We start from the raw sequence: 21760 nt of genomic DNA on the forward strand, positions 1-21760 counted from the left end.
CTCAGGGGGTCCTGGAGTGTGAAGGACCAGGCCCAGGAGCCCAGCAGGCTTCCCAGGCCAAGCAGGTCTGAGAGACGCCTTTCCCACCTTTGCTGATCCTCTGATCCCAGAGGGCCCCTCCCCAGTCTGCATCTCCTCTTCTCCCTGCCACTTTCCTCCTATGCCTTTAGGACCAGCGTGGCCTGGAGGGGCCCTTGGAGGGTTGAGGACCTGGCCTGGGAGCCCAGCTGGCTTGCTGGTGCCATATGGGCAGGGAAATCGCCCAGCGTCGCCCCTGATCTTCCAGTGCCTCTACCTGCCGCCACTGTCTGCCTCTCTTGCTCTTCCCTCCTCCTGCCTCCCTACTGTAGGACCCAGAGAGGGCCCCAGAGAACAAAGGACCAGGCTTGGGAGCCCAGCAGACCTCCCAGACCCAAGTGGGCATGGGAAAGGCTTTCACATCTTCCCTGGTCCTCGGATCTCAGAAGGTCCCCTCCCCCATCTGCCTCTCCTCCTCTCCTCTGCCTCCCTCCTACGCCCCCAGGACCATTGCATCTCAGAGGGGGCCTTGGAGGATTGGGGACCAGGCCTAGGAGCCCAGCAGGCTTCTTGGGCCCGAGGTGCAGGGGAAACGCCTTCCATGCCTCCCCTGATCCTGTGATCCCAGAGGCACCCCTGCATCTCTCCTCTTCTTCCCCTGCTCCCCTCCTATGCCCCTAGGACCAACATGGCCTGGAGGGGCTCTTGGAAGGCGGAGGACCTGGCCCAGGAGCTGCGCAGGCTTCCCAGGGCCAAGTGGGTGAAGGGATAGCTGGTGGCACCTCCCATGCTCTTTCAGTCCTGAATGGTGCTCCCCCTCCACTGTTTGCTTCTCTTCCTCTTCCCCCCGCCTCCCTCCCTTCCAGCCTCTAGGACCTACATGGCCAGAGGGGGCCCCAGAGAATGAAGGACCAGACCCAGGAGCCCAGCAGGCTTCCTAGGGCCTGAATGGGCAGCAGAGATGCCCTCCGCACCTCCCCTGGTCCTCTGATCTTGGAAGGTGCCCCCACCAGTCTACCTCCCCTCCTCTTCCCCTCTCCTGCCTCCCTCCTATGCCCCTAGAACCCCAGTGGCCCCGAGAGGGCCTTGGAGGGCAGAGGATCTGGTCTGGGAGCCCAGTAGGCTTCCCAGCCCTATTGGCTGGGGAAACTCTAGATGTGCTCCCCTCTGATCCTGAGACCATGAGGATCCTTCCAAGCAGGAACCTCCCCCCTTCCACAGCCACCCCTCAGTGGCGCTGGTCCTGTCCAGCCTCCACTTCTCTTCCCCTCTGTTTCCTCCCACTTTCTACCCTGTAGCTCAGGGGTTCCTCCTGTCTCCTTGGGCCTTGAGGTCTCCCACTAGTGTTGGGCAGCTGGCCTAGTTGTGGGGAGACGTGAACTCTGTGTCCTCCCATGCGGCCATCTTGACTCCCAACTTACTTATTTTATCACTAGAAGTTTGTACCTCTTAATAACCTTCACCTATTTTCCCTTCCCCCCTCCCCTTCTTCTGGCAAAAACTGGTTTGTTCTATCTATGAATCTGTTTCTGTTCTATGTTTGTTCTTTTGTTTCGGTGTTTAAATTCCACATGTAGGTGAAATCATATAGTATTTGTTTTTCTCAGATTTATTTCACTTAGCATAATACACTTTAGGTGAATCCCTGTTATCACAAGTAGCAAGATGTCATTCATGGCTGAGTAATATTCTATTGTGTTTACATATACCACATCTTCTTTATCCATTTGTCTATCAGTAGACACTTAGATTAATTCCATATCTTGGCAATTGTAAATAATGCTGCAATGAACATAGGGGTGCAAGTATCTTTTTGAATTAGTGTCTTTGTTTTCTTTGCATAAATACCCAGGAGTGGAATTGCTGTATTGTATGGTAGTTTTATTTTTAGTTTTTTGGGGAGTCTCCATGCTGTTTTCCATAGTGGCTGCACCAATTTACATTCCCACCAACAGTGTATCAGGGTTCCCTTTTCTGCACACCCTCACCAAAATTTATCTTTTCAATAGCCATTCTGACAGGTGTGAGGTGGTATCTTATTGTGGTTCTGATTTGCATTTCCCTCGTGAGTAGTGATGTTCAGCATCTGTTTGTGTGCCTGTTGGCCATCTGTTTGTCTTCTTTGGAAAAAATGTCTACTCAGATCCTCTGCCCAGTTTTTAACCAGATTTTTTGTTTTTTGATATTAAGTTATATGAGTTTTTCATCTATTTTGGATATTAACCCTGTATCAGTTATCATTGCAGATATCTTCTCCCATTCAGTAGGCAGCATTTTTGTTGCGCTGACAATTTTTTTTTGTTCTGAAAAAGCTTTTTAATGTGATGTAGTCCCACATGTTTATTTTTGCTTTTGCTTTTCTTGCCTGGGGTGACAGATTCCCACCCCCCCCCCCAAAAAAAATTGCTGAAACTGATGTCAGACAACATACTGCCTGTGTTCCCTTCGAGAATTTTTATGCTTTCACATCTTACATTTAAACCTTTAACCCATTTTGAGTTTATTTTTTACATGGTGTTGGGAAATGGTCATTTCATTCTTTTGCATGTAGCTGTCCAGTTTTCCTAACACCATTTATTGAAGAGACTGTCTTTTCCATTTTGTAAGTTCTTTGCTCCTTTGTAGTAAATTAACTTATCAAAAAAGTGTGGGTTTATTTCTGAACTTTTGATTCTGTTCCACTGATCTATGTGTGTGTTTTTGTGACAGTACCATACTATTTTGATTACTGTAGCTTTGTAGTATAGTTGGAAATCAGGAACACAATGCTTCCAAGTTTGTTTTTCTTTTTCAAAATTGCTTTGGCCAGTTGGGGTCTTTTGTGGTTCCATACAAATTTTAGGACTATTCTAGTTAAAACTGTTTAGGACTGTTCTAGTTCTGTGAAAAATGCCATGGGTAATTTGATAGGGATTGCATTGACTGTAGATTTTTTGGGGTAGAATGGACATTTTAACAATATTTATTCTTTCATTTCATGACCATGGTATTTCCAATTATTTGTATTGTCTTCATTTTTTCTTCCCTGTCTTATAGTTTTCAGAGTACAGGTCTTTAGCCTCCTTGGTTAAATTTAGGTATCTTATTTATTTGATGCAATTTGCTTAATTTCTCTTTCTGATAGTTACTAGTGTACTGAAATGCAACAGATTTCTATATGTTAATTTTATATTCTGTAACTTTACTGCATGAATTTATTAGTTCTAATAGTTTTTTTTTGGTGGAGTCTTGAGTTTTTCTATATGTGGTATGTTATCTGCAAAGAGTGACTTTTACTTCCTTCCAGTTTGGATGCCTTTCATTTCTTTTTCTTGTCTGTTTGTTGTGGCTAGGATTCCAATACTGTGTTGAATAAAAGTGATGAGAATGGACATCCATGTTTTTCAGCTTTTCACCATCAGGCAAAATGTTAGCTATGGGTTTGTTGTATGTGGCCTTTATTATGTTGAGTATGTCCCCTCTATACATAGATTTTTTTTTAATCATAAATGAATGTTGGATTTTGTTAAATGCTTTTCTGCATCTTTTGAGATGATTGTGTGATTTCTTTTCTTTGGTTTATTATTGTGGTTTAGCACATTGATTTGCAGATATTAACCATGCTTGCATTCCCAATACTAAACCTCAGTCATGGTGTGTAATCTTTTTAATGTATTGTTGAATTTCTTTTGCTAATATTTTGTTGATGATTTTTCATCTGTGTTCATCAGGGATAGTGGCTTCTTTTCTTTTTCTGTATTGTCTCTGTCTGGTTTTGTATCAGGGTGATATTGGACTTGTAGAATAAGTTTGGCAGTATTTGTTCCTCTTCAGTTTTTTGAAATAGTTTGAGAAGGATAGGTTTTAACTCCCCTTTAAATATTTGGTACAGTTCCTCTGTGAAGGCATCTGGTCCTGGACTTTTGTTTGTTGGATTTTTTTTTTTTTAACTACTGATTCAATAATTAGTCTGTTCAGATTTTCTATTTCTTCCTGATTCAGTTTTGGAAGATTGTGTATATCTAGGAACTTATCCATTATTCCTAGGTTGTCCAATTTGTGGGCATATAATTATTGTAGAGTCTTTAATGACTGTGTTTTTGTAGTATTGGTTGTAAATTCTCTTTCATTTGTGATTTTATTTATTTGTCCCCCCACCCCCATTTTGTTTTTTTCTTGGTGAGTCTGGCTAAAGGTTTGTCTAATTTGTTTATCTTTTCAAAGAACCAGCTTTTAGTTTCATTGATCTTTTCTATTATTTTTTTAGTCTATATTTCATTTATATCCACTCTGGTCTGTTTAATTTCCTTCCTTCTACTAATTTTAGGTTTTGTTGGTTCTTCTTTTTCTAGTTCCTTTAAGTGTAAAGTCAGATTGTTTATTTTAGTTTTGTTTCTTGAGGTAGGTGTGTATTGCTGTGAGCTTTTTTCTTAGAATTGCTTTTGCTGCATCCCATGGTTTTTGAATCATTGGGTTTCCATTTTCATATGTCTCTAGGTATTTTCTGATTTCCTTTTAGATTTCTTTGTTCACTGATTAGTTGTTTAGTAGCATGATATTCAGCCTCCACATGTTTTTGTTTTTCCAGTTTTCTTGTAATTGATTTCAAGTGTCATACTGTTGTGATCAGATGTGATTTGAGTCTTCTTTAATTTATTGAGACTTGTTTTGTGGCCTAGCATGTAATCTATCCTGGAGAATGTCACATGTGCACTTGAAAAGAATGTGAGTTCTGCTGCTTTTGGATGGAATGTTTATATATATAAACAAATGTTTATGTATGTATATGTGTATATATATATAAATGTTTATACATACACACATCTATTAAGTCCATCTGGTCTAATGTATTGTTTAAAGTCACCATTTCCTTATTGATTTTTTGTCTGTCCATTAATGTAAGTGGGATGTTAAAGTCCTCTACTATTATTGCATTACTGTCTGTTTCTCCCTTTATGTCTGTTAATGTTTGCTTTATATATTTATATGCTCCTATGTTGGGTGCATAAATATTTGCAAACATTGTATTCTCTTGTTAGATTGACCTCTTTATCATTATGTAATGTCCTTCTTGGTCTTTTGTTACAGTATTTGTTTTAAAAAATCTTATACCTGATACAAGTATTTCTATCCCAGCTTTCTTTTCATTTTCATGGAGTATTTTTTTTTTTCATTTCTTCACTTTCAGCCTATGTGTGTCTTTAGATCTGAAGTGAGTCTCTTGTAGGCAGGCTATAGATGGGTCTTATTTTTTTTTAAACCCATTCAACTACCCTATATCTTTCTATTTGCAAATTTAGTCCATTTACATTTAAAGTAATTACTAATAGTGATGTACTTATTGCCATTTTGTTATTGTTTTCTGGTTGTTTTTGTAGTTTCTCTCTGTTCCTCTTTTCTTCTCTTGTTGTCTTCCCTTGTGGTTTGATGGTTTTCTTTAGTGCTACATTTGGATTCCTTTATCTTTATTTTTTGTGTATCTCTTGTAAGGTTTTGGTCGGTGATTACCGTGAGGTTCATATATGTATATATATGTTTGTGCGTGTGTGTGTGTGTGTGTATTTGTTTTAACTTGATATTTGCTTGAGTTTGAATGAATTCTAAAAGCATTACCTTTTTGTTCCTCCCTGCTACATTTAATGTTTTTGGCATCATAAACACTTTTTTTTTACTCTGTGTTTCTTAATTGCTTATTGTAATTATAGTTGATTTTATGACTTTTTTAATGTTCATACTGGCTTTTTAAATGGATGATCCATTAAAATAATGTCTTTACTATATATTTGCCTTTAGCTACGAGATTTTTTTTCTTTTACATATTTTCTTATTTCTAGTTGTAGCCTTTTCTGCTTAAAGACCCTTTAACATTTGTAAGGCTGATTTAGCGGTGATGAACTCTTAGTTTTTGTTTGTCTGGGGAACTCTTTAACTCTCCTTCAGTTCTGAATGATAGCTTCCCAGGGTGTTCTTGGTTGTAACTTTTTTCCTTTCATTGCTTTAGGTACATCATGCCACTCACTCACTTGTGGTCTGCAAAGTCAGCTGATAGCCTTTTGGGGGTTCCTTTGTATGTGACTCACTGTTTTTCTCTTGCTGCCTTAAAAATTCTCTCCCTATCATTAACTTTCCCCATTTTAGTTATGATATGTCTTGGTGTGCATCTCTTGGGTTCATCTTGTTTGGGATTCAGTGCTTCCTGGAGCTGCATGTGTATGTGGTTTTTTTTTTTTTTTTCCCTAGTCTAGGGAAGTTGTCAGCCATTATTTATTGAATAGATTTTCTGCCTCTTTCTCCCTTCTTCTAGGGCCTGTAATATGAATGTTAGTGCATTTGATGTCATCCTAGAGTTCCCTTAAATTATTTTTAAAAATTCTGTTTTCTTTTTTCTGTTCTGATTGGTTGTTTCACTATTCTTTCTTCCTTGTTGCTTATGTGGTCTTATGTGTCATCTAAAATGCTATTTATTTCCTCTAATGTATTTTTCATTTCAGTTGTTGTATTCTTTAGTACTGATTGTTTCTTTTTTATATTTTCTCTTTGTTGAAATTCTCATTGTGTTCCTCCATTCTTCTCCTGAGTTCTGTGAGCATCTTTGTGATCATTGCTTTGAACTCTTTATCAAATAAGTTACTTATCTCCATTTCATTAGGGTTTTCCCCTGGGATTTTATTTTGTTCTTTTGTTTGGAACAAATCTCCTGTCCCCTCATTTTGTTTGACTTTCTGTGTTTGTTTCTGTGAATTAGGTGAAACATTACATCTCCTGGTTTTGGAGGTGTGTTCTTGCATAGGAGTATTCCTGGTGTAGACTGTATGTGCTGGGTCAGCTTTGGGGTGAGGGCTTTTCCAGGACATGTTGGGGCTGTTGCCTTGGGATGGTTGGTGCTAGAGTGGATTTGGGGTGTGCTGGGGTGGCCTTGGCAAGCTGTCTAGCGCATGAGGCTCTTTTTAAACTGCTGCCTCTGTGCTGGGACTCCCAGTGAATGAGTTTGTGCTTGAGACCTTTAAGAGTGGAGTTTTGATTTCCTTCAGCTCCTGTGTATAAGCACTGCTGGTTTTCAAAGCCAGTTAAGTGGGCTCACCTACCTGGTGCCTACAGTCCCCAGGTCTGGGGTGCCTGATATGGGGCTCAAACCCTTTGCTCCTGAGGGAGGGGAACCTCTGAGTTTGTGATATCTCCTCTTGCTTGTGGGTTGCTGCTCTGTGGTTGTGGGTCTTGACTAGCTAGTGTCTCTGCCCCTCCTATGCTTCTCAGAGCTATTCTGCTAGTCTTCAGGTTATTCTCAGAGAGAGTTGTTCTGTATGTAGGTGTAGTTTTGGTATGTTTGTAGGAGGAGGTGAGCTCAGGATCTGCCTACTTTGCCATCTTGATCATGTGGGTCAAAAATGTTTCACTGTGTTCTTGGAAAACAGGCTAATCAAAATGTACATTACTGATAGTAATAGTAAATATTTGCCATTTATTAAATGCATGCTGTTTGTTAGGCCTATTCTAGGCACTTTACATACTGTATTTTACTCAATTCTGACAAAAAGTACATGAAACAGGGTATTATTTTCTTCATTTTACCAGTGAAGGAACCGAGGTGTGAGGAGGTTAATTCACTTTTTTAAGATTTGAACTTAGGTTTCTGCAGTTACAAAAACTGTATACTTTCTACTCAGTTATTCTGCTTTTATAATTGTTCCACTGTAGCTATTTTTACTGTTACATGAGATCCTTTGTTAGTAGAAGCAGAAGCTGTTTTATTTTGTCTTGCTCTTTTAGAGAATGAGTTTTTTCTAGGCATCCAGTAGTTAACGTCATTAGAGGAGACTGAAAAAGTGAACTATGCTCATATTTTCCCCAGTAGTTTTTATACCAAAAGCAGAAGAGAATACTCAAGATTATTTTAGACATTTGAAGTAATGAAGTCAATAGAAGTTTATACTAATTAGTAAAGTTTCAGACAGTCATTCTGTATTTTTCAGTGAGAATTCTCTTACTTTGATCTTTTGAATTTTGTCTATTATTAAATAGATAAATGAAGGTTTAGATGTGTGTGGCAAATGGATGAACTTTTTAATTCACCAAGGAAAAGCAGAATATTTACTGGAAGGCTATAACGTAGGAAATGACGTTAATTTCAGATAGAATGTGCATTATTCAGAATGTACCTGGTTACTTTGGGTGAACAGTTTAGAAACACACTGAATCTCTTAGAATTTTATTCATTTCTAATCTAAGTAAAGTGAAGATAATTTTTTGTTGTTGTTGTTCGGGTAGAGAAGATTTCAGTGAAAGACAGTCTTACCACATTCTTTAATAATCTACTTTAGTTTTTATTCAAGGCCTTGAATTTTGTTTAAATTGAACCTTGACTGTATACCTAAGTGTGTGACAGTTGAGCTGAAGTGTGCTTCCCCTGCTTACCTGACAGTTACTTGGTGAGCAGTTAATTGCTTATAAACACCTGTGGTATGATTAATACAAATATTTGAGTTGAGTTTAGGGAAAGAGAGATACTGTATTCTCCTGTATTAGTGGTGGAGAAGTCTTAGTGGTACTTACATTTTGCTATGGGATTTGTTCAGTTAAAACCCTAGATATTATTATGGCAAACATCTGTATGTTCAAAGTTACCTAATCCTTTGTTGCTATAATAAGTGATTGTGGGTTAACACATTTGGCCTCAGCTTCCGTATTGCCAGATCCAGTCAAAACCATTTGGGCAAAAAACAATCTATGCAATCAGTTATGATTATCCCCATGAATGCTGGGGAGAACAGGCATGTATATTAAGTTTTTATTTAATTTCAAATAAGTAAATGTTCACTGCACAAATTTGAAATACTTTTTATATTTAACTTGGAAATCACTTAAAGAATAGTGAAAGATCATCATGAGGATGTGCAAATATCTTGTTCCCTTTCACCATGTCTCCCTAGTCAGTTTCTTAGGTTATCAGTTGCTTTTTGAGAATTACAGCTTGGCTCTGAAAGATACCTACCTCTTCTCAAATAGTCTCTGCATTGTGTACCTGGTTGTATATTTGGGCTTTGAAGGATTTATCCTATGGAATACAAAGTAGAAGGTAAATAAATAGTCAATTAAGTAGAGAAGTTACTCTCAACAGATACATGTAAACAAAGCCAATACTAAAGGAGAATAATCTGGTGTTAGCTCTTAGAGAAGTATTTGCTATTGCTAAACCTCGATTTAAACACTCTAGAATGAGTGTTGATTATATGTAATGTGTACTGTGACACCCTTTAAAATTTTTGCCTATGAGACGTCTCATGACATCTAGTTATGTTACATTTTTAGTTTCTGTATTTTTATCCTGTTCATTACCAAAAAGGAATTGAGGTGGTAGTTTTCAGTTGATGACTCTCTTGCATTGATTTTGATGATACATGTTTGTTCAGTGCTCTCAAATATAATAATAATGAAACTTTGAAATATTGTGAGAATTATGAAAATGTGGCACAGAGACACAGAGAGCAAATGCTGTTGGAAAAATGGTGTCAATAGACTTGCTCAACATGGGGTTGCCATAAACCTTCAATTTGTTAAAAAAAAACAAAACAATATCTGGGAAGTACAAGAAAACAAAGTGGAATAAGACAGGATATGATTGTATTTATTGGCTCTTAGAATTTTCTCAGTTGTGAAGTGTCTGTTCTATCTTTTGCTCATTTTTCTTTTGGATGACTGTCTTTTTCCGTCTTGGCTTTCCTTGGCACTTTGTGTGTCCCTATACATTCTAGAAGCAACACAGACACGTAAGCCATTGTGATTTTGCTTGAGAGTGTATTGCATCTGCAGGCTAATTTGAGGAGAGTTGATACATTTATAGTATTACATTTTCTGATGCATGTTTATGTGATGTCTCTGTTATTTAGATTATCTCCAGTTTCCTTCAGTAAGGTTTTACATGTTTTTTTCTTTTTTTTCCTGGAGGCTTTGTACATCTTTTGTTAGATATATTCCCAAATACCTGATAGTTTTAATCCTGTTGTGAATGGCAGTTTTAAAAAAAAGCCCATTATTAAATTTGGCTGCCTGCACATAGAAACATGATTGGTTTTTCCGTATTTGACATTGTATCCAGAAACCTTGCTTAATTAGGTCAGTAGGTCTAATAATTTATCTGTGGATTCTTCTGGATTTTCTAAGGATTCTAATCACATAATCTGTAAATAATGAAAATTCTGTTTCTTTTTTTCTCAATCCTTATACTTTTGGTCTTACCAGTCTGGTTCCCACTGACAGAGTCTTGTTTCCTTGCGTGTGTGTTTTCTTTGTGTGTTAGAGATTGTATTTGGAGACTATTACTCGGGGACTATATTGAGCCCTAGGAGAACTGGATCTTTCTTCAGAAAGGTTTTCATTTTCTTCTTTCATGAGTCTGTGGGTCTGGCTAGTCCAGGACACTGTTTCTTTGCTAGTGTTCTTTTGGTATGTGTCCTTAGAAATTGACAGAGTAGAAATTTGAAAGTATATTGAATTTAAATTTTCTTCCATATTTGGCTTCATTGATGATAGTAATGATTAATAATTGTATTAGGAATGATTTGAAATATCAGGGTTTTGAAAGTTTAAAGAAGTATAGAATCTTCACTAGAACAGAAAAGTATTGGGTTGGCCAAAAGGTTCATTCAGTTTTTTCTTAAGATGGCTCTAGTAGCACTTAGTTGTCTTCAAGTTCACTTGAAACACTTTTGTTAGAATTTACGTGACAGCTGTCACATCAGCATGCATTTTAAAAAAGACTTATCAAAATTAATGAATTTTTGTGTAGCCATTTTAATATTGAAGATGGAAGGAAAAAAGGAACATTTTTGGCGTGTTATGCTTTATTATTTTAAGAAAGGTAAAAATGCAACTGAAACACAAAAAAAGATTTGTGCAGTGTGTGAAGAAGGTGTTGTGACTGATTGAACGTGTCAAAAGTGGTTTGTAAGGTTTTGTGCTGGAGATTTCTTGCTGGACGATGCTCCATAGTTGGGAAGACCAGTTGAAGTTGATAGCGATCAAATCGAGACATTAATTGAGAACAGTCAATGTTATACCACATGGGAGATAGCCGACATACTCAGAATACCCAAATCAAGCATTGAGAATCATCTGCAGCAGCTTGGTTATGTGAATCCCTTTGATGTTTGGGCTCCAGATAGGGGAAAAAACCTACTTGACCATATTTCCACATGCAATTCTCTACTTAAATGTAATGAAAATGTTCTGTTTTTAAAACAAATTGTGATGGGTGATGAAAAGTGAATACTGTACAATAATGTGAAAGGGAAGATGTCATGGGGACAAGTGAAATGAACCACCACCAACTACACCAATGACCGGTCTTCATCCAAAGAAGGTGATGTTGTGTATATGGTGGGATTGGAAGGGAGTCCTCTATTATGATTTCCTTCTGGAAAACCAAACAATTAATTCCAAGTACTGCTCCCAATTAGACCAACTAACTGAAGACAGCACTCAACAAAAAGAGTCCAGAATTAGTCAACAGAAAACTCATAACCTTCCATCAGGATAACACACGACTGCATGTTTCTTTGATGACCAGGCAAAATCTGTTAAGACTTGGCTGGGAAGTTCTGATTCATCCGCCATATTCACCAGACATTGCACCTTCAGATTTCCATTTATTTCGGTCTTTACAATATTCTCTTAATGGAAAAATGTCCAATTCCCTGGAAGACTGTAAAAGGCACCTGAGATAGTTCTTTGATCAAAAAGATAAAAAGTTTTGGGAAGATGGATTTATAAAGTTGCCTGAGAAATGGCAGAAGGTAGTGGAACAAAATGTTCATATGTTGTTCAATAGAGTTCTTGGTGAAAATGAAAAATATGTCTTCTATTATTACTTAAAAACCAAAGGCACTTTTTGGCTAGCCAATACTTTACTGAAACTGAATGTGAACTTTAATTTTTTAATAATATAAAATATGTTTCCTTTTAGATAAGTGATGAAGAGAAGAGTCTCCGAGAACAGGATATTATGGCTTCATCATACAGTTTAGGTGGGGCTCAGTTGGAGCTGGAGTCAGTTTATAAGGTAGGTACACTTTTAAAATACTTCCTAGTTTTGTTAAATATATCACATTGCGTTTGTATCCATGTTTAATTGATGGGTTTGTGTAGCCTCTTATGGGAGCATCCTCTCCCTCTCCTGCTTGGATGTTGTCGTCACGCCTGGGATGCCTTCACCCCTGGGATGCCTTCACCTCTGGGATGTGTTGCTCCCCACCCAGGGCTGTGCTGCACAGACCCCCCAGCCCTGCTTGGGTGCTGACCCACCGTAGGTTCCACTCTCCTTACTGTGCTTGGCCTCGGGCTGCGCTGGGGCTGGGATGTCCTGCAAGGTCCTCTTGTGTCGTTCCCACCACCCCTTGCTCCCATGCTGCCCTGCACGGGAACCTCTTGCATGCCCTGGGGTCCCCTGCAGCCCACCTCCTTGGTCTGGGCTCCCCTTGGGCTGGCCTTCTTCCCCTTGCCCAGGTCCGGCCCCTGCCCCCACACCTTTGTCCCTGCACCCTCAGCACAGGATCCTGCCCGTGGGAGCCTGGTGTGGGGCTGTGGCGCTGAGGAAACAGGGGTGGGGCACGGCTGCATGCTGTGAATGCCCGGGGTCTGGTGCGGGTCCTGCCTCCATGGGCATCCTGTCCCCCCTGCTCTGCTCCCCTCCTTCCCCCTTCTCCACCCCCTCACCCCCATCCCAGTCTGGTCAGCGTCCACCCTCAGGGCCAGGGAGCCAGCATCCACTCCTCCTGCACCACAGGTTTCCCCTTGCTGGCCTTCATGTCAGTCACCCGTTGCTTTTCTTTGGGTGATTTGCCTTCTGCTGCGACTGCCCCAATAAGCTAGAATCATGCTCCAATAGCAGTGCTGAAGAACACCTCCCCAGCCCCCTCTCCTGCCTCATCAGGTCCCTTTCCTCCCCAGTGTTCTAGATCTGACCACCAAGGTCAAGAAGCAGTCAGGAAAAGAGCCTGGGCTGGAGCTCACCTTTTCAGACTTCCCTGCCCTGTCGTTGCCTGGATTATGGGAATAAACCCTCTTATTGCTGCCTTTTGTGTCCTGTGTGAGCCACCTGTGTGGTGCTGGGTCACCGCTGCTGCTCTGTGCATCTATCGGACTGTCCACTGGGGTCTGTCTTTGTTTCTTCAACCAAGTGGTGAACTGTTTCAGGGCAAGGATTGTGTGCTATATGTAGAAATCTGTAAATTAATCAGAAACGTTCTGTAAAAACACATGATCTGGTTATTTTGTGGTGTCATTCAACATATTGAAGAATTATGGGCATATAGATTCAACTCTTCCATAAAATTTGGGCAAATAGCCTGTTTGGGGATCACTTTTTTTTTTAACTAACTTTTTTACCTCTTTTTTTTTTAAATTTATTTTTTTAAGAACTTTTATTGAGATATAATTGACATACAATAAACTGCATATATTTAAAGTACACAATTTGATACTTTTTTTCCTTATTAGTAATGTATATATGGCAAGCCCAATCTCCCAATTCATTCCACCCCAACCCTTAACCCCCTGCTTTCCCCCCCTGGTGTCAATATGTTTGTTCTCTACATCTGTGTCTCTATTTCTGCCTTGCAAACTGGTTGATCGGTACTATTTTTCTAGATTGCACACATATGCATTAATATACGATATTTGTTTTTCTCTTTCTAACTTACTTCACTCTCTGTGACAGTCTCTAGGTCCATCCATGTCCCTACAAGTGTCCCAATTTTGTTCCTGTTTATGGCTGAGTAATATTCCATTGTGTATATGTACCACATCTTCTTTATCCATTCATCTGTTGATGGACATTTAGGGTGCTTCCACGACCTGGCTATTGTAAATAATGCTGCAGTGAACATTGGGGTGCATGTGTCTTTTTGAATTATCATTTTCATTGGGTATATGCACAGCAGTGGGATTGCTGGGTCATATGATAATTCCATTTTTAGTTTTTTAAGGAACCTCCATATTGTTCTCCATTTGAGTGGCTGTATCAATTTACATTCCCACCAACAGTGCAGGAGGATTCCCTTTTCTCCACATTCTTTCCAGCATTTATTGTTTGTAGATTTTCTGATGATGGCCATTCTAATTGGTGTAAGGTGATACCTCATTCTAGCTTTGATTTACATTTCTATCATTATTAGTGATGTTAAGCAACTTTTCATGTGCCTCTTGGCCATGTCTATATCTTCTTTGGAGAAATGCCTATTTAGGTCTTCTGCCCATTTTTTGATTGGGGTTTTTTTTTTTTTTTTGTTGTTGAGCGGCGTGAGCTGCTTGTGTATTTTGGAGATTAATCCTTTGTCCGTTGCTTCATTGGCAAGTATTTTCTCCCATTCTGAGGGTTGTCTTTTCATTTTGTTTATGGTTTCCTTTGCTGTGCAAAAGCTTTTAAGTTTCATTAGGTCCCACTTGTTTATTTTTGTTTTTATTTCCATTACTCTAGGAGGTGCGTCAAAAAAGATCTTGCTGTGATTTATGTCAAAGAGTGTTTTTCCTATATTTTCCTCTAAGAGTCTTATAATGTCCAGCCTTACATTTAGGCCTTTAATCCATTTTGAGTTTATTTTTGTGTGGTGTTAGGTAGTGTTCTAATTTCATTTTACATATAGCTATCCAGTTTTCCCAGCACCATTTATTGAAGAGGCTGTGTTTTCTCCATTGTATATCCTTGCTGCCTTTATCATAGATTAGTTGACCATAGTTTATCTCTGGGCTTTCTGTGCTGTTGCATTGATCTATATTTCTGTTTTTGTGCCAGTACCATACTGTCTTGATTACCGTAGCTTTGTAGTATAGTCTGAAGTCAGGAAGCCTGATTTCTCTAGTTCCATTTTTTCCCCTCAAGATTGCTTTAGCTATTCAGGGTCTTTTGTGTCTCCATACAAATTTTAGGATTTTTTTTTCTAGTTCTGTAGAAAATGCCATTGGTAATTTGATCGGGATTGCATTGAATCTGTAGATTGCTTTGGGTAGTATAGTTATTTTCACAATGTTGATTCTTCCAATTTAAGAACATGGTATATTTCTCCATCTGTTTGTGTCATCTTTGATTTCTTCCATCAGTGTTTATAGTTTTTTCTGAGTACAGGTCTTTTACCTCTTTAGTTAGATTTATTCCTTTTGTTGCAAAGGTGAATGGGATTGTTTCCTTAATTTCTCTTTATGATCTTTCATTGTTAGTGTATAGGAATGCAAGAGATTTCTGTGTGTTAATTTGGAATCCTGCAACTTTATCAAATTAATTCATTAGCTGCAGTTTTCTGGTGGCATCTTTAGGATTTTCTACGTATAGTATTGTCATCTGGAAACAGTGACAGTTTTACTTCTTTTCCAATTTGGATTTCTTTTATTTCTTTTTCTTCTCTGATTGCTGTGGCAAGGACTTCCAAAACTATGTTAAATAAGAGTGGCTAAAGTGGACATCCTTGTATTGTTCCTGATCTTAGAGGGATTGCTTGCAGTTTTTCACCACTGAGAATGATGTTTGCTGTGGGTGTGTCATATATGGCCTTTATTATGTTGAGGTAGGTTCCCTCTATGCTCATTTTCTGGAGAGTTTTTATCATAAATGGGTGTTGAATTTTGTCAAAAGCTCTTTCTGTGTTTATTGAGATGATCATATCATTTTTATTCCTCAATTTGTTAATATGGTATATCAAACTGATTGATTTTCATTTATTGAAGAATCCTTGTGTCCCTGGGATAAATCCCACTTGATCATGGTGTATGATCCTTTTAATGTGTTGTTGGATTCTGTTTGCTAGTATTTTGTTGAGGATTTTTGCATCGAATTCATCGGTAATATTGGTCTGTAATTTTCTTTTTTTGTAGTATCTTTGCCTGGTTTTGGTATCAGGGTGATGGTGCCCTTGTAGAATGAGTTTGGGAATGTTCCTTCCTCTGCAATTTTTTGGAAGAGTTAGAGGAGGATGGGTGTTAGCTGTTAGCTCTTCTCTAAATGTTTGATAGAATTCACCTTTGAAGCCATCTGATCCTGGACTTTTGTTTCTTGGAAGATTTTTAATTACAGTTTCAATTTCATTACTTGTGATTGGTGTTCATATTTTCTATTCCTTCGTGATTCAGTCTTGGAATGTTATACCTTTCTAAGAATTTGTCCATTTTTTCCAGGTTGTGCATTTTACTGGTGTATAGTTGTTTTTAGTATTCTCTCATGATGCTTTTTATTTCTGCTATGTCCATTGTAACTCCTCCTGTTTCATTTCTAATTTTATTGATTTGAGTCCTCTCACTCTTTTTCTTGATGAGTCTTGCTAAAGGTTTATCAATTTTGTTTATCTTCTCAAAAAACCAGCTTTTAGTTTTATTGATCTTTGCTATTGTTTTGTTTGTTTCTATTTCATTTATTTCTGCTCTGATCTTTATGGTTTCTTTCCTTCTGTTAACTTTGGGTTTTGTTTGCTCTTCTCTAGTTTCTTTAGGTGTAAGGTGAGATTGTTTATTTGGGATTTTTCTTGTTTCTTGAAGTAGGATTGTTTTGCTATAAACTTCCCTCATAGAACTGCCTTTGCTGTATCCCATTGGTTTTGGATCATTGTGTTTTCACTGTCATTTGTCTCTAGGTATTTTTTGATTTCCTCTTTGATTTCTTCAGTGATCTGTTGATTATTTAGTAGCGTATTGTTTAGCCTCCATGTATTTGTGTTTTTTACAGTTTTTTTCTTGTAATTGATTTCTAATCTCATAGTGTTGTGTTCAGAAAAGATGCTTGATATGATTTCAGTTTTCTTAAATTTACCAAGGCTTGATTTGTGACCCAATATGTGATCTATCCTGAAGAATGTTCCATGTGCACTTGAGAAGAATGTGTAATCTACTGTTTTCAGATGGAAGGTCCTATAAATATCAATTAAATCTATCTGGTCTGTTGTGTCATTTAAAGCTTGTGTTTCCTTATTAATTTTCTGTGTGGATGATCTGTCCATTGGTGTAAGTGGGGGGGTTAAAGTCCCCCACTATGATTGGGTTACTGTCAGTTTCCTCTTTTATAGTTGTTAGCATTTGCCTTATGTATTGAGATGCTCCTGTATTGGGTGCATATATGTTTTTAATTGTTATCTCTTCTTCTTGGATTGATCCCTTGATCATTATGAAGTGTCCTTTCTTGTCTCTTGTAACATTCTTTATTTTAAAGTTTATTTTATCTGATATGAGCAGTGCTACTCTAACTTTGTTTTGATTTCTATTTCCATGGAATATTTTTTTTCCATTCCCTCACTTTCAGTCTGTATGTGTCCCTAGGTCTGAAGTGGGTCTCTTTTAGATAGTGTATACGTGGGTCTTGTTTTTTGTATCCATTCAGCCAGTTTGTGTCTTCTGGTTGGAGCATTTAATCCATTTACATTCAAGGTAATTATCGATCTGTATGTTCCTATTACCATTTTCTTAAGTGTTTTTGTTTTTGTAGGTCCTTTTCTTCTCTTGTGTTTCCCACTTAGAGAAGTTCCTTTAGCATTTTTTGTAGGGCTTATTTGGTGGTGCGGAATCCTCTTAGCTGTTGCTTGTTTGTAAAGCTTTTAATTCCTCTATCGAATCTGAATGAGATCCTTTCTGGGTAGAGTATTCTTGATTGTAGGTTCTTCCCTTTTATCACTTTAAATACATTGTGCCATTCCCTTCTTGCTAGTAGAGTTTCTGCTGAGAAATCAGCTGTTAACCTTATAGGAGTTCCGTTGTATGCTATTTGTCATTTTCCCCTTTTTGCTTTTAATAATTTTGCTTTGTCTTTAATTTTTGTCAGTTTGATTACTGTGTGTCTTGGCATGTTTCTTCTTGCATTTATCCTGACTCTCTGTGCTTCCTGGACTTATGTGGCTATTTCTTTTCCCATGTTAGGGAAGTTTTTGACTATAATCTCTTCAGGTATTTTCTGGGGTCCTTTCTCTCTCTCTTCTCCTTCTGGGACCCCTATAATGTGAATGTTGGTTTGTTTCATGTTGTCCCAGAGATCTCTTAGTCTGTCTTCATTTCTTTTCATTGTTTTTTCTTTATTCTGTTCCGCAGCAGTGAATTCCACCGTTCTGTCTTCCAGGTCACTTATCCATTCTTATGCCTCAGTGATTCCTTCTAGTGTAGTTTTCATTTCTGTTATTGTATTGTTCATCTCTGTTTGTTCTTTAATTCTTCTAGGTCTTTGTTAAACATTTCTTTCACGTTCTCCATTGTTTTTCCAAGGTCCTGGATCGTTTTCACTGTCATTATTCTGAATTCTTTTTCTGGTAGGTTGCCTATCTCTACTTCATTTAGATGTTTTTCTGGGGTGTTTTATTGTTACTTTATCTGGTACAGGGTCTTCTACCTTTTTTTTTTGTCTGTCTTTATGTAGCTGTGGTTTTCGTTCCACAGGCTGCAGGATTGTAGTTCTTCTTGCTACTGCTGTCTGCCCTCTGGTGGATGAGGCTCTTTAAGAGGCTTGTGTGTGCTTCCTGATGGGCAGGACTGGTGGTGGGTAGAGCTGGGTTTTGCTCTGGTGGGCAGAGCTCAGTAAAACTTTAATCTGCTTGTCTGCTGATGGGTGGGGCTCAGTTCCCATCCTGTTGGTTGTTTTGCCTGAGGTGACCCACCATTGGAGCTTACAGGCTTTTTGACAGGATTAATGGTGGACTCTTGGAGGGTTCACGCCAGTGAGCACTGCTCAGAACCCCTGCTGTCAGTGTCCCTGTCCTTGTGGTGGGCCGCAGCCACCCCTGCCTCTGCAGGCGGCCCTCCAACACCAGCAGGTAGGTCTGGTTCAGTCTCCTGTGAGATCACTGCTCCTTCCCCCTGGCTCCTGGTGCACCCACTACTTTTTATATGTCCTCCAAGAGTGGAGTCTCTGTTTCTGCTAGTCCTGTGGAAGTCCTGCAGTCAAATCCTGCTGGCCTTTAAAGTCTGATTCTCTGGGGATTCCTGCTCCTGTTTTCAGACCCCCAGTTTGTGCGTCTCCCACCTAGCAGTTGTGGGATTTGATTTCATCATGATTGAGCTCCTCCTGCCATCTCATTGCAGCTTCTCCTTTGTCTCTGGATGTGGAATATCTTTTTTGGTGAGTTTCAGTGTCTTTCTGTTGCTGATTACTCAGCAGTTAGCTGTGATTCTGGTTCTCTTGCAGGAGAGAGTGAGCACACGTCCTTCTACTCCGCCATCTTGCTTACCTCATTTTTAAGAAGTAGAAAAATTCTGTTGAAGAGTAAGGATGATTTTTGCAACTTATTAATACCATTACCATAATCTGCTCATCTCTTAAAATTTTATTATAGTCCATAGGACTTTAAAAAATGTAAATAGAATAGTATTAAGTTTTAAAAAAATATTTACTGGCAAATACTCATTTTAAAGGCAAAACTGGGCATTTATTATTATTTCCATTTCTTAGTGTTGAGATTAGCTTTTCCAATATATTTCTCTGGAGAAAGAGTGGAAACATATATGAACAAATTTGGAATTACTTTACTTGATGGTAATTTTTAGCACTGAACATATTGTATACACTCTGGATTTTACTAGGCCCAGAATAAAATATGGACTGTGTCATATGAGGGGAATGCAGTGTACCTATAGGGCTTGAGCTGGGAGTTTGAAATCCTGGTGATTATAATTTGTAAGTTGATGAGGTAAGAATAAAAATAAAGCATCCTAACTTGGCTTATTAATTTTTGAAACATCTACTCTGGAACAAGCACATTTTTGGCCTGCCACTCCTTCCTAATGCTGTTGTTTAGTTACAAGGAGTATAAATTGATCTTCTTGCTTGTTTGGGTTTTTTTGTGGGTTTTTTGTTTGTTTGTTTTTTTAATCTGCTGCGACTAATGACTTCCTCACTCTTTCATAGGAGGGATTTTGTTTAGATTTGGTACTCATGAAGACTTAGGAGGATTTCGTAATGATGGGTACTGACTTATTTTCCCTGTTTTACTCTGAATTCAGATCCCTTTTGCTGATGCTCTGGATTTGTTCCGAGGAAGGAAAGTCTATTTGGAAAATGGCTTTGCTTATGTACCACTCAAGGATATTGTGGCTATCATCCTGAATGAATTTAGAACCAAACTGTCCAAGGCTTTGGCTGTAAGTATTTTACTTTGTTTCCATATTTCCTTGTTCACTTAATTTCCATATGTTCATGTTTTCAGTTACATACTCTTGATAGTTTTGTTCTGTGCTTAAGAAGTAATTTTTATAATGATATTCAGATTGCTTATGATTCTGTACTATTATTTGTAGAACTGTTAGGTTTTAAGTTTTTAAATTTATTTTATTGAAGTATAGTTGATTTACAATGTTGTGTTAAGTTTTGCTGTGTAGTAGCAAAGTGACTCAGTTATGCATATATGTATATTCTTTTCCATTATGGTTTTTCACAGGGTAATGAATTTAGTTCCATGTGCTAAACAGTATGACCTTGTTGTTTATCCATTCTTTGTATAATAGTTTGTGTCTGCTAATCCCAAACTGCCAATCCATCCCTCCCCCTTGGCAACTACAAGTCCGTTCTCTATATTTGTAAGTCTGTTTCTGTTTCATAGATAAGTTCATTTGTGTCATATTTTAGAGTCCACATATAAGTGATGTCATCTGCTATTTATCTCTCTCTTTTGACTTACTTCACTTAGTGTTATAATCTCTAGCATCCATCCATATTGCTGCAAATAGCATTATTTCATTCTTTTTTAAGGCTGACTAATATTCCATTGTATACATGTATCACATCTTCATCCTTTCATCTATTGATGAACATTTAGGTTGTTTCCATGTCTTGACTTGTAAACAGTCCTGCTGTGAACATAGGGGTGCTTGTATCTTTTTGAATTATGGTTTGTCTGGGTTTATGCCTGGGAGTGGGGTTGCTAGATCATAAGGCAACTCTATTTTAATTTTTTAAGGAAACTCTTTACTGTTTTCCATAGTGACCGCAGCAGGTTAAATTCCCATCAGCAGTGTAGGAGGGTTCCCTTTTCTGCATACCCTGTCCAACATTTGTTGTTTTTAGACTTTTTAATGATGGCCATTCTGACTGATGTGAGGTGATACCTAGTTGTTTGTTTTGATTTGCATTTTTGTAGTAATTAGTGATGGATGAGCATCATTTCATGTGCCTATTAGCCGTCTGTATGTCTTCTTTGGAAAAATGTCTATTTAGATCTTCTGCCCATTTTTTGATTGAGTTGTTTGTTTTTTGTTATTGAGTTGTGTGAGCTGTTTTGTACATTTTGGATGCTCTTGTCAGTTGCATCGTTTGCAAATATTTTCTCCCAGTCCATAGGTTGTCTTTTCATTTTGTTGATGGTTTCCTTTGATGTACCAAAGCTTATAAGGTTGATTAGGTCCCATTTGTTTATTTTTTGTTATTTCTGTTGCCTTGGGAGACTGACCTAAGAAAACATGGGTACAATTTATGTCTGAGAATGTTTCGCCTGTGTTCTCTTCTTGGCATTTGATGGTGTCATGTCTTATATTTAGGTCTTTAAGTAAGTTTTTATTTGTTACTACTCATGGTTAATTTTGTCATTTTTTTCTTTCTCCTAGTAATACTGTTGGTGAGATGATTAATTTTGTGAACAGCCTCTGTTTCTTCAAGGTTGTGTCTTTTTTTTCCTTGGAGATGGATGTCATATAAGACCCTTACCAATTAGTGTGGCCTGTGGTAGATATAACCCCTAGATTTCTGTTCTAAATTGGTATTTTGTGTCAGTAGAGGGCAATGTAGAAGAAAGTCTATATATTTAAATACTAAAAGAAA

General features: G+C 38.2%; 1 protein-coding gene across 5 annotated transcripts in view; it reads left to right on the forward strand.

Moving 5' to 3' along the window:
* PRIM2 (DNA primase subunit 2) overlaps nt 1-21760 on the forward strand; it is a 318962-nt gene that overhangs the window by 64743 nt on the left and 232459 nt on the right. For all 5 annotated transcript variants that reach the window (XM_057699483.1, XM_057699484.1, XM_057699487.1 and 2 more), the window contains exons 6-7: nt 11957-12052; nt 19951-20088. In XM_057699483.1, coding sequence (XP_057555466.1) covers nt 11957-12052; nt 19951-20088 — 234 coding nt within the window. The remainder of the gene's footprint in view (nt 1-11956; nt 12053-19950; nt 20089-21760) is intronic.

This window comes from Hippopotamus amphibius, chromosome 11, assembly GCF_030028045.1.
Source record: "Hippopotamus amphibius kiboko isolate mHipAmp2 chromosome 11, mHipAmp2.hap2, whole genome shotgun sequence".
NCBI classification, from domain to species: Eukaryota; Metazoa; Chordata; class Mammalia; order Artiodactyla; family Hippopotamidae; genus Hippopotamus; species Hippopotamus amphibius.